The 13,432-nt window shown below is 34.8% G+C and overlaps 1 protein-coding gene and 1 long non-coding RNA gene across 2 annotated transcripts in view; one reads left to right on the top strand and one right to left on the bottom strand.

Annotated features, from left to right (window-relative positions):
- Positions 1–13,432, top strand: part of LOC147915624 (uncharacterized) — a 64,724-nt gene that overhangs the window by 31,205 nt on the left and 20,087 nt on the right. The window lies entirely within an intron of this gene.
- On the bottom strand, positions 12,056–12,994 carry LOC101387343 (olfactory receptor 2B11-like). Its single transcript, XM_087438208.1, has one exon. The coding sequence runs from the start codon at positions 12,992–12,994 to the stop codon at positions 12,056–12,058; it is 939 nt and encodes a 312-aa protein (XP_087294334.1).

Here is a 13,432-nt window from a genome sequence, read left to right on the forward strand (position 1 = left end):
TGAGAAGGCAACCTATGGAATGGAAGAAAATATTTACAAAGCATATATCTGATAAGGAGTTAATCTCCAAAACATATGAGGAACTCATTTAACACAATAGTAAAAAGCCAAAGAACCCAATTAATAAATGGGCAAAGGACCTGAACAGATATTTTTCCAAAGAAGACATACATATAGTTAACAGATATATAAAAAGGTGCTTAACATCTCTAACCCTCAGTGAAATGCAAATCAAAACCACAAAGAGACATCACCTCACACCTTTTAGAATGGCTAATACCAGGATCTAGGGGATTGAAGGATGGGAAATGCTGGTCATAGGGTACAAGCCTTCAGTTATAAGATGAAGAAGTTCTTGGGATCTAGTGTACAGCATGGTGACTATAGTTAATAATAATATGCTGCGTTCTTGAAATTTGCTAAGAGAGTAGACCTTAAGCATCATCACCAAACACGCACACAAGGGTGAGGTGATAGATATGTTAATTAATTATTTGGTAAACATTTCACAAAGTATGCCATGTCATATCATCACATTGTACACTTCAAATATATACAATTTATTTGTTAATTACATTTCAATGAAGCTGAAAAATATGTAAAAAACAATGAATCCTCTATTTTAACTTTCTGTTTAATAGTAGCAAAGTATAATTTGATTATTTAAGAAGTTATATAAAATGTTAGCCAGAAGGAGAGTAGAAAAGAAAGTACAATCTTTAAAATTTGATATTCATAGTCAGTGCAAAACTAAAGGTGTAGGATGAATCCTGAGTTCTCATCACAAGGAGAATTTTTTTTCTTTTTTCTTATATTCTTTCTTTTCTTTTTATTGTTCTATATGAGATGATGGATATTAGCTGAACCTATGTAGTAATCATTTCACAATATATAGAAATAAACAATCATGCTGTATACCTTAAGCTTATACAGTGATGCATGCCAATTATTTCTTAATAAAACTAGAAAAAAATCTATGTATTTTATACCATTATGGCCATTTTGGTGTAGGATCATATAAAAAAATCAGTCTAGAAACTATTATCCTTAATAACCAAACTATTGACTTCATCTATTCCTGGAATCAAAAATGCAAGTTTGGGCAAAAAATTTACTAAAAAGAATCACTAGCACATTTGATTTTCACATCCTTTTGCCAAATATTACTTTAACAACAATGACAATTTAGTAGCAACAGCATGTTAAAAGCATAGCTAAATATATCTAATATATTCAAAGGAGTTTCTTAGACAATAGGACAACTCTTATCAATTTTTTTTGAATATTTTTTGAATGCATCACATTTTTCTCCCGTGGTTATAAAGTTTTTGTTTCAAATGAAATATTTGGAAACTACTTTGTATACTGTCAATTATTTAAAAATTTAATGACTTCTTCTGATACATCTCTCAAATAGTTGGGACACTACCTGGCCACTCTACAGAAATCATTATTTTTTCAATTTATTTTTTATTGACATGTAATATTGTGTAATTGTAAGGTATAAAACATGTTGACTTGATACATTTATAAATTGCAATATGATTACCACCATAGTGATAGCTAACACCTCTATCACCCAGCATAATTCTCTCTCTTTTTTTTTTTTTTTGTAGTGGGAACAAGTAAGATCTAGTACTTTAGCAACTTTGAAGTTTATAGTATTGTATTTATAATCTCTATGCTGTGCATTAGATCTCCAGGAGTTATTTCCTACTAGTTGTTTGTAACCTTAAACAGCATCTCCCCAGTTCCTTCACTGCCTAGCCCCTGGTAACCACCTTTCTACTCTCTGTTTTCATGAGTTCAGCTTTTTTAGATTACACATATAAGGGAGATCATACAGTATTTATCCCTCTTTGTCTGACTTAGCGTCAGACAAAGTGCAAAGTGCATTCATGTTGTTGCAAATGGCAAGATTTTCTTCTTTATCATGACTGAATATTCCATTGTATGTATATATACTATGTCTTCTTTGTCCACTTATCCATTGGTGGATCTTAGATTGTTACCATACCTTGGCTATTGTGAATAACACAGCAATAAGCATGGGAGTGCAGATGTCACTTCGATATCCTACTTTCATTTATTTTGGATGTATATGCAGAAGTGGAATTGCTGGATCATATGGTAGTTCTATTTTTAATTTTTTGAGGAGACTTCATACTGTTTTCCATAATATCTGAACTAATTTGCATTCTCACCAACAGGGTACAAGGGTTCTCTTTTCTCCACTTCTCAGAAACACAGGTTATCTCCTGTGTTCTTGATGATACCCATTCTAACAGGTGTAAGGTGATATCTCATTGTGGTTCTATTTGCATTTCCCTGATGATTAATGATGTCAAGCAACTTTTCATATCATGTTGGCTATTTGGATGTGTTCTTTGGAAAAATGTCTATTCAGTTCCTCTGCTCATTTTTAAGTTGGATTGTTTTTGTGGTGATTTTTGCTATTGAGCTGTACAAGTTATTTATATTTTGGATATTAACCCTTTATTAGGTATGTTATTTTCAAGTATTTTCTCCCATTCCATAGGTTACCTTTACAGTTTGTTGATTGTTTCTTTTCGGTGCAGAAGCTTTTTAGTTTGATGTAGTCCTGCTTGTTGATTTAGATTTCTTTTGTTTTTTTTTTGGTGTAATTTCCAAAAAACCTTTGACAAGACCAATGTCAAGGAGCTTCTCCCTATGCTTTCTTCTAGGAGTTTTATGGTACAGATTTATGTTTAAATATTTTATCCATTTTGAGTTAATTTTGGTGAATGTGTAACATAGGAGTCCAATTTCATTTCTCTGCATGTGGTTATCCAGTTTTCTCAACAACATTTATTAAAGAGACTATCCTTTCATTGTTAAGTATTCTTGGCTCCCTTGGCAAATATTAGTTGGTCATTATATGTGGGGGGTTATTTCTGGGGTCTGTGTTCTGTTTCATTGGTCTATGTGTCTATTTTTATGCCAGTACCACATTGTTTTAATTACTATAACATTGTAGTATAGTTATAAATCAGAAAGTGTTATGCCTCTAGCTTTGTTCTTCTTTATCAGCATTTCTTTGGCTATTTGGGGTCTTTCATAGTTCCATATAATACTTAGGATTTTTTTCTTATTTCTGTGAAAAATGCCATTGCAATTTTTACAGGCATTGCATTCAAACTGTATATGTCTTTGGATAGTTGAGCATTTTAACAATATTCTTCCAATCCATAAACATGGATATCTTTCCATTTATTTGTGTTGTCTTTAATTTTTTTCATCAAAGTCTTGCAGTTTTCATTGTACAGATTTTTCACTTCCTCGGTTAATAGTATTCCTGAGTATTTTATTGCTTTTGATGCTATTCTGAATGGGACAGTTTTCTTGATTTTTTTCAATTGTTTTATTCTTAGTATATGGAAACACAACCAATTTCTGTATATTGACTTTATACCCTGCAACATCACTAAATTTGTTGATTAGTTCAAACAGATTTTTTGTTGAGTCCTTAGAATTTTTTTATATATAAGATTATATCGTCTATGAATAATGACAATTGTACTTCTTCCTTTTTGATTTGTATGCATTTATTTCTTTCTCTTGCCTAATTGTTCCAGATAAGACTTTCAGTACTATGTCAAATAAGGATGGTGAGGGTGAGCATCTTTGTTTTGTTCCTGATCTTAGAGGAAAAGCTTTCAATCTTTCATAGGTGAGTATGATGTTGGCTGTGGGTTTGTCTTATATGGTCTTTATTATGTTGAGGTATGTTCTTTCTATACCAACTTGTTGAGGATTTACCATGAAAGGAAATTGTATTTTACAAATGCATTTTAAGCATCTGTTGAGATGGTGTCATGTGATTTATGTTTCATCCAATTGTATGGTGCATCACATTTATTGACTTGCAATGTTCAACCGTCCTAGCATCCCAGGCATGAATCCCCTTGGTCACGGTGTATAATCATTCTAATGTATTTTTGAATTTGGTTTGCTGATATTTTGTTGAGACGATTTGCATCTATATTCATCAAGGATATTGGCCTGCAATTTTCTTTTCTTGTAGTGTCTGCCTGGCTTTGGTATCAGGGTAAAGCTGGACTTGTAGAATGAGTTTTGAAGTATACCCTCATCTTCAATTGTTTGAAAGAGTTTGTATAGGATTGGCATTAATTTTTCTTGCTATGTTTTGTAGAATTCACCAATGAAACCATCTAGTCCTGACATTTTCTGTGTTGGGAGGTTTTTGATTATAAATTCATTATCCTTACTCATTATTGGTAAGTCTGTTTAGATTTTCTATTTCTTCCTGATTCAGTCTTGGTAGGTTGTATATTTATAGGAATGTATCCATTTCTTTCAGGTTATCCAATGTGCTGGTGTATATTGTTCATAGTAGTCTCTTATGATCCTATGTAGTTTGTAGTATTAGTTGTAATGTCTCCGCTTATATTTCTGGTTTTATTTATTTGAGTCTTCTCTCTTTTTCTCTTAGTGTAGTTAAAGAATTGTCAATTTTGTTTTTCTTTTCAAAAAACCAACATTTAATTTCACTGATCTTTTCTGTTATTTTCCTGGTCCCCATTTCATTTATTTCCACTCTGATCTTTGTTATTTCTTTACTTCTGCTAACTTTGGGCTCAGTTTTTTCTGCTTTTTCTAGTTCCTTGACATGTAAAGTTAGGTTTTTTATTCGAGGGTGCTCTATTTTCTTAATATATGCACTGATCACTCTAAACTTTTCTCTCAAATCTGCTTCTACAGCATCCTATAAGTTTTGGCATATTGTATCCATTTTCATTTGTCTGGAGATTTTACAGATTTAGAGTTTTCTACATCTGAGTGTGTGTTTACTTTTATCAGTGTTTTGTACACTTTCATATGATTTCATGTCACTGTTTAGCATCTTTTCATTTTAGCTTGAAGAACTCTTTTCAGCATTTCTTGCAAGGGAGGTCTAGTGGTGAACAACTCCCTAAGCTTTTGCTATCTGGGAAAGTCTTTATTTCTTCATATCTGAAGGGTAACTTTACCAGTTACAGTATTCATTTTTGACAATTTTTTTCTTTCAACATCTTGACTATGTCATTCTACTCTTTCCTGGCCTGTAGGATTTCTGCTAAGAAATCTGCTGCTAGCCTAATGGGAATTCCTTTACAGGACACAATCTTTTTTCTCTGGCTGCTTTTAAGAGTCTCTCTTTATCTTTGACTTTTTACAGTTTCATTATAATATGTCTTGGAGAAAGTATTTTTGCATTGAGATAATAGAGTGATCTATTAGTTTTGTGAACTTGGATGTCCAAGTCTCATCCCAGGTGTGAAAAGTTTTCAGCTATTATTTCTTTAAATAAACTTTCTGCCTCTGCCTCTCTCTCCTCTTTCTGGAATACTAATTATTCTAATTTTTGTTGTTTTGAATAAATCCCATAGATCATGTAGCCTTTCTTTACTCATTTCATTCCTTTTCCTTTCTTCTCCTCTTATTCAGTTAGTTCTAAGTTCTTGTCTTGTAGCTTTCTTAGTTTGTCTTCTGTTTCCTCTACTCTGATGTAGATGTTCTTTATTGCATTTTTCATTCCATTCATTGTATTCTTTAGCTCCAGAATTTTTGTTTGATTCTTTTTTATGCTTTCTATCTCTTTGTTAAATTTCTTATTTTGTTCTTGTATTTTTCTCCTGATTTTTTTTGAATTGTCTTTCTGTCTTTTCTTATAGCTTGTTGATTTTCCTCAAAATGGTAATTTGAATTCTTTATCAGCTAGATCACTAAATTTCATGCCATTGATCTGTTATTGGATGATTATTATTGTCTTTTAGTGATGACATGATTTCTTCATTCTTTATGTTCCTGGTAGTTTTGCATTGCTACTTTTGCATTTGAAGCAGCAGATATCTTTTCAAATCTTTGCTAGTTTCCTTCAGATTGGGTATACTTTTTGTTAGTCTCTCTACATTTGGGATTTCTCTCCACCTTTCTATGTATACACCTGTTTAGTGCTTCTTGCTACATTTTGTAGCAGAATTCTTAACCTTTTATGTCTTCTCTGGTTCTTCCAATTCACCAGGCTGGCTGCTGGGAACCTCTCTTTTGATTTCCAGAAGGTCACACTATAGCTCAAGTTTGAGGCTTCTCCTTTGTCCACAGATCCTTGTCTGGTGTTCTGATAGCACTCTGTTTACCATACCTGCTCTCACTGTTGTAGTTGGGAGCATACAAGGGATCAGCTTCAGAGGTGTGGGAGGTGCAAGTTTAGCACTTGGGGCATTGGGTGAGCCTGCAGATCTGGTGGAGAGTTCCTAAGGTGAAGGTCTCCCAGAAGCTCATGGATGGATTTCTAGCCAAAGACCTGAACGCAGACAAGAGTAACTACACTCTTTTAATTCCCTTTGTTATTCTTATCTGTCTCTTCCCAGATATCCTCTTTCCTCCCAGTCATGGAGGTCCTAACTCCTATTCTGGGTAATGTGGTAGAGAAACAGGCTTCTCCAGCAGCATCCCACACAACTGGGGTAACTTGGCGCTTAATCACTGCTCCTCTCCTTTTCTCCGAAGGGAGACGTCACTGCTGGGTAGATCAGGCCTGAGCTCTGTCAACTTAGGAGATGTATAGTGTCTTACCCTTTGCATTGCGTTCAAACTCATATATATATATTGCTCCACTGGCATGCTGCATTTTCCCCTCAGGAAGGCTGGGCTTCAACAAAGTCTCTCTCATCCATGGATATCTGCCCAGTTCTTTACTCTCCAAGTTTTCCTGCCCTCTGCTGAAGGTATTGAGACAGGTTCCCTGGCTCCACTGATTCCACAGCCCATATTGAGGTCTATCTGCCTATCTCTGGATTCACAGGTGGGTGAGATGACTCCTGAATGCACTGGCATATACTGTTGGATCCTACAACTCCAACTTTTGAGCCACTTTTGTTCTTAGATGGATGCCTAATTAGTTTTTGAAGAAGGGAGAAAAAGAGAAGAGACGTCGTACATTGCCATGATGCTGAAATCACTCCAAATCACTAATTTTTAAATATAATCCAGGGCTGGCTCCGTGGCTTGGCGGTTAAGTGTGCGCGCTCTGATGCTGGCGGCCCGGGTTCGGATCCCGGGAGCGCCCCGAGGCACCACTTCTCCGTCCAGCGTGAGGCCGAGTCCCGCGTACAGCAACTAGAAGGATGTGAACCTATGACATACAACTGTCTACTGGGGCTTTGGGGGGAAAAAACTGAATAAATAAAAATCTTTAAATATAATCCTTACTATAGTATATAATGTTCATACCAATAATTCTTATTGTGCAAATAGAATGTATTAGATAGAAAATATTAAGAATGTTAATACATTCATTAATTTATAAACAAACAGCACAAGAACTGTATACTAACAGAGGTAGTGATGTATGTAGGTGAGCAGTCAAGATTAATTATTACTAGCCCTATTAATGGGACATTTCAGATGTGCCCTTTCTCCTAAGACTCACTTAGTAAACAGATTCAGTCATTAGTTGGCACTATCTCATTCAAAAGACTTTTCTATAGAATCTAGAGAAAGATGCCTAGATGATTTGCTGCACTTAAGAATTTCCAATCTGAAATAATGAATCCCCTTGCAGTAGAAGCCAAGCTCTCATGATGTGGTTAACTAAACTGTTTGCTCGATTGGAGGATACTGGGATAATAGCAAGAAATTTCAGAAGCATATTTCAAGGTAGATTCCCTGCCAAAGCATTTTAATATACCTTCCTTCACTGCCCACTTGGACCTTCATTCCTCCTCATAATCCCATTACAGACCACATATTACATATACATAGAGAACCTTAAATCTGAGACTATAGGTGTTTTTCATAAGTACTGTTATTTCACTGTGGAGACCCCTGCTTAGGGAAGAGAATTATAAACCCTAAGAGTTAGAAGTGTATGCAGAAACTACAGTTCTCCAACCTTCAATTTCCCAGCATTAATTCTTGTTAAAATATTTATCATATAATATACTAATATATTTTATGCTTAAAATTTTTCTTCTGAGGTATCACAATATTATAAGTTGTTGGATTTAATGTGTCCCAAAAAAGTAAATATTAGAAAAATTTTAAGATCTTTTGTCCTCTTAGTCAAATCCTTTTTGATAGAAACCTATTAAATCAGACTTTTCTACAAATAAAGTTTTTCTTCTTATAACTAATAAAACTTTATTTATGTCTTCCTGGAATTTGACTCAAGTTTTTCTAGAGTCCTTTTACACTTCTCTTCCAAAAGCTACTTTTCTTGATATTAATATCCTTGACAAAATCAATGCCTCCTGCCTAGTTCTCTAGACTTAAAACATCACTATTATCCTTGGCTCATCTCTTTCCCAGACAAACCACATTCAATAAATTTCCAAGCCAACTTTCTAGTTCAATCTCTCACATTCTTTCCTTTTTTTATGTTTTTATTACTCCTATACTTGTCAAGGACCTTATTATCTATTGCATAGAAGTTGAGTAACCTTAACTAGTCAAGTTTCCAGTGTTTTCCTATTACAAATCATTTTTCACTTTGCTAAATGCAGTCTTATTAAATAAAGGTCTTTCATCATTCAAGGACATAAAATCCCGTGTAATCTCTTCACCTATAGAAATACACATTGTTTAATATTATCCTTCATTTCCGGTCCCTAGTTCTGGCTCAATGCATATCCTCCTTTCAATACCCACTACCCAATGAAATCTTCAGCTTGAAACATATTAAATTATTCATCAATTAGAAACGTAATCTGAAATGTTCATCATTTTTGCAAACAGCTTCTTATAAGGTGGGAAAAAAGCATGCATTTTGGTAATTGAAAGTCTTTCAAATTCCAATTCTGACAAAAACTATTTTCATTCAAGAATTAATGAACACAAGTTTGTTATTATCTATGGAGAACACTACCTTGAAGAGTTATTGAAGATTAAATAAGATTTAAAATACAAAGTGTCTAACACATTCACTAACTCATTGCACCTTTTAAATAGTTGAGTTCTCCTTAAACATGTCCTTAATTATAGTGTTCTCTCAGCCAGTGGTTTATTCCTATAAACTACTAAATAAACTCATTTTTTCCACTTGCTACTAGAAAATATCTTTAATTCTTTCTTTTTTTTTGGTATTTAGTTAATCTTCCTCTTCTGTTCCAGCAGCTCATTTCCTTTTTTTCATCTTTAGAGGTATACTTAATCTAGAAAAAGTTGAACTTATTTAATGCATACATTTTGATCAGTTTGGACATACGCATATACCCATGATATTATCACCACAAACAAGATAATAAACATACCCATCACCTCCAAAAGACTTCTTGTACTCCTTGGATTTTTTGTTGTTGTTATTTTGGTTTTTTTGGTGATGATAACACTCACCATGAATATGTGCATTTAAAAATTTGTTAAAAAGGCAGAAGTGCATTCCTGAGGGTGCATTTTAGCACTGATTGCTTTCTACATTGTAAGTTATTTTAAGGAAAACCTTAGAGATGTAAAAAATTGGAGGAGGCATTATTGGATACAAAAATAAATACACAGAAAAGTGAAAATGCAGAAGAGTTTAGGAAATGGATGTATTACAGCACATATTGTGGTTGGCCCGGAAGGTGATGGTGGTTTTAGGGGAGGTGAACAACATGGTGGTTAAAAAGTAAGAGTAATGTGACATAGACATACAGACCCTTTAATGCAATGGATTTAATTTTCTTCTACATGAAATAAAGTGAAAACTTAGTAGTTATTTAGATCAATTCCCTACCTCTCCATGTTAAATAATTAAACTCTGTATACACAAGACACTGAGACCTCAAGATCAATAGTTAAAAATTGACGCACCGGGAAGAGTGAAAAAATGTTGTTTGTATTATGTCAATCTTAACAAACATAGAGAGATTCACCCTTTAGCTTTATGTGAAATAAATTCTCAAGTGATTAATTGAATTCTCACTATACATTTAAGTTTCATTTTGTGTTTATGTGTATTATGTATATATTTTTGCTCAGGTAAAAATTTGAGCAGATAGTCAATATATACTGTTGTTTTGATAACAACATGAAAATAATGTACAATGATTAATTCTTTTATCACATTTGGACAGTAGTATTCTGTTTTTCTATTTAGCGTCCTTTCTTCAAACAAGATCTGACATACTTTCCCTACTCTACTCTATCTAATCCTTCTCCACCCTACCCTCACACCCCAGTGACCTTTGAGACCCCTCTAAGTCACTGGAATTCTGAGCATCATAGTTGAATGGACACTGGATTTATAGTAATCATAAGGCATTTGTTGAACTAGACTCTTGGTTTGCATTTATTTTAATCATCTCCCTTAGAGCAGGATGCACTTCTTGCCTTGAAGGTATTATGCTATACAGATCCGAGGACATCTCTATTGTGGAGAAAATCATTGTTAAACCTTCTTGATTTTTCCCTTAAAGGCTTTCCCAAATGCATGTTTTCATTTTTAGTATTTTTAGCATTAGGGGTCAAAATGTTTTGCTGTCTTCCATTTCTTCTTCAGGAACGTCCTGCTTGCTTGGGAAAATAAAACTTTTTGATCACATTCTTTGTAAAGGCAATTTTTTCCATTTTTTTTAAATTGAAGTTGTGTTGGTTTATAACATTATATAAATTTCAGGTGTACATCTTTATATTTCGACTTTTGTATAGACTACATCATGTTCACCATCAACAGTCTAGTTGCCGTCCATTACCATATGAATGTGCCCATTTACTCCTTTTGCCCTCCCCCACACCACTTCCCTTCTGGTAACCACTACCCTGTTCCCTGTATGTGTGTGTTTGTTTCTTTGTTTATCTTCTATATATGAGTGAAATCATATGGTATTTGTCTTTCTCCATCTGACTGAAAAGGCAATGTTAATATTGCTCATGCTTTACATCAAGGATAGAGCACACTCTAAGCTTCAAATATAGTGTGTGTTTCCCTTTAATAGAGCTTCTTAATGGTTAACTAAGGTATCCTTCACGCTGGAATGTACTGAACATATATGACCTGGAAATATGATGTAGTCTAGTAGAAATAAAACAATTCAGTGGTTTTTCCCCACCACTACTCTCTAAACTTTTATGTATTTCCTTTAAGAAATTAAGATATTTCACATAGTCTGGGAGACACTCACTGTTCTGAAATGAGCCATCTTTATAGGTCTAGAGGTAGCAGATAATTAAAGAAAGGAGTCTGAACAGCCCTAAACAGTCCCAATAGCTAAGCTTTTGACACAAATCTTGCTGGGTTTTGTCCCCAAAGGTAAAAATTATTTTATTCTTCCGTATGTAAGACTAAGTTAGACAAAGGATATCTTAATTAATAAAAATGATCAGAGATATTATTTAACGACAGAATTTTTATTTGCACGGCTGCGTGTGTGTGTGCTAAAATTTAAAAACATCTTTTGCCGTCAGCCAGCAATCAGCCAATTTTTAAAGTTACTTAGAAGTTTTCTAAACTTATACCAAAGTACACTTGTTTGGTAAACAAGAGTTACAATGTGTTTTTTTAAGAAACAATAGCCTTTGTATAAATTGACGTTGATAAACTTACATGACTGATGGTTGTTCTAAAGCATAGAGTGCCTCTCACTGAGTATTCAGTGTAGCCATGCTGCCCACTTAGACATAGACCAATCTTGCAGAGAGTGATGGAATGTTTCTAAGACGACACTGTGATAGGAATGGTGATAAGAACGCTGATAAGTGGTTGCCATGCTATATTATGATGATTAGCTTGAACTCATGAGTTTATCTGTTAATTCATATTATTACTTTATTTTAATGTACCTACTTAACACTGTTAGTATTTCAGTATGTACCAACTGGTATAGAATTATTTTAAGTACATTTTTCACAAATAGAGTTCCCTTACTGATGCATGTTAGCCAAGTATCATCCTTGCATAACACCATTATAAGGAATATCAGACACACGACGTATTTTGCAAAAAGAACATCTAACATGGTATTTGGGAAATAGGAAACAAGAATGAGTTTTATAAAAGCCCCTATAAACCTACTCTAATTGTTAAATAATTTCATTTGATGTCTACTGACTATCACTTGAAAGTGAAAATGCTCTTCACCAGGTTGCCTAATGCCCCTTTTACATCCTTATTCCGCAGGGTGTACATGAAAGGGTTGAGTGTAGGAGTCACCACTCCGTAGAAGAGAGCCATGAACTTGGGCTGGTCCCTGGAGATGGAGGAGGGGGGCTGAAGGTACATGCTAATGGCTGGACCATAAAATAAGAAAACGACAATGAGATGGGAGGAACATGTCCTAAAGGCCTTTTTCCTTCCCTCAGTAGATTTAATTTTAAATACAGCATGCCCAATACAAGCATAGGAAGCAAGAATTAAGCACAGAGGAACAGCTAACATAAAAATACAAACCACAGAGAGTGTGAGCTCATTAGCACCCTTTTCACCACAGGCAGCCTTTATTAGAACAGGAATCTCACACACCAGATGATCCAATTTATTGAGACCACACAGTGGTAACTGTAATGTAACAGTGGCCTCCGAGACAGCGTACATCATTCCACTCAGCCACACAGTGGACACCAATATGGTACAGACGCGCTGATTCATGATGAAGGTGTAGTGTAGAGGCTTGCAGATGGCCACATAGCGATCAAAAGACATAATGGCCAAAAGCAGACATTCTGTGCCCCCCATTATGTGGAAGAAATAAAGTTGAACCGCACACCCCATATAGCTGATTGTCTTCTTAGCACTTCCCAGGTTAAACAGAATCTGAGGGACAATACTTGTGGTATAGCACATGTCCAAAAAGGAGAGGTTGGTGAGGAAGAAATACATGGGGCTGTGGAGATGGGGGTCTAACTTGGACACCAGAATGATGGCTATGTTTCCCATCATGGCCATGGGGTATGTTATAAGAAGAATCACGAAGAGAGGAAGCTCTAGCCAAGGACGGTCAGCAAAGCCCAGTAGAATAAACTCGTTGGGATGGCTTCTGTTATTTAGTGCCATTATCATGAATTTGTTTCACCTATAGTAGGGAAGTTGAAGGAAAGGTAGAAAGAGTTATGAGAAATGACAGAAGATAATTATGCTTTGTCCATTGATTCAGAGAAGATGGGTTCCAGTAACTTGTGGGGGAAATGATAACAAGGATCTGATACCAGGTGACTTAATTTCCATTTATATGACACTACAAGATGAAGGCAATTACCTTAAACAAGTAACCTAAACATTCTGAAACTGAATTCCTCCTCTGTATAATCAGGATGACAATAAGTATTTCCTTGTGTTATGGTGAGGATTAAATGACAAGTAGAAATGACTTTGTTTTGGAAACTCCAAAGCAATCATTTACAAGGTGTGACTTGCATAAAAATCAGCTGAAGAGGCTGTTAAAGTGCAGTTTATTGGTGCCTGTCTCCAGGTGTCTGATAGCGTAGACGTGGC

This window comes from Ceratotherium simum, chromosome 13 (assembly GCF_057802395.1).
Source record: "Ceratotherium simum simum isolate JZ-2026a chromosome 13, ASM5780239v1, whole genome shotgun sequence".
In the NCBI taxonomy this organism is placed as follows: domain Eukaryota; kingdom Metazoa; phylum Chordata; class Mammalia; order Perissodactyla; family Rhinocerotidae; genus Ceratotherium; species Ceratotherium simum.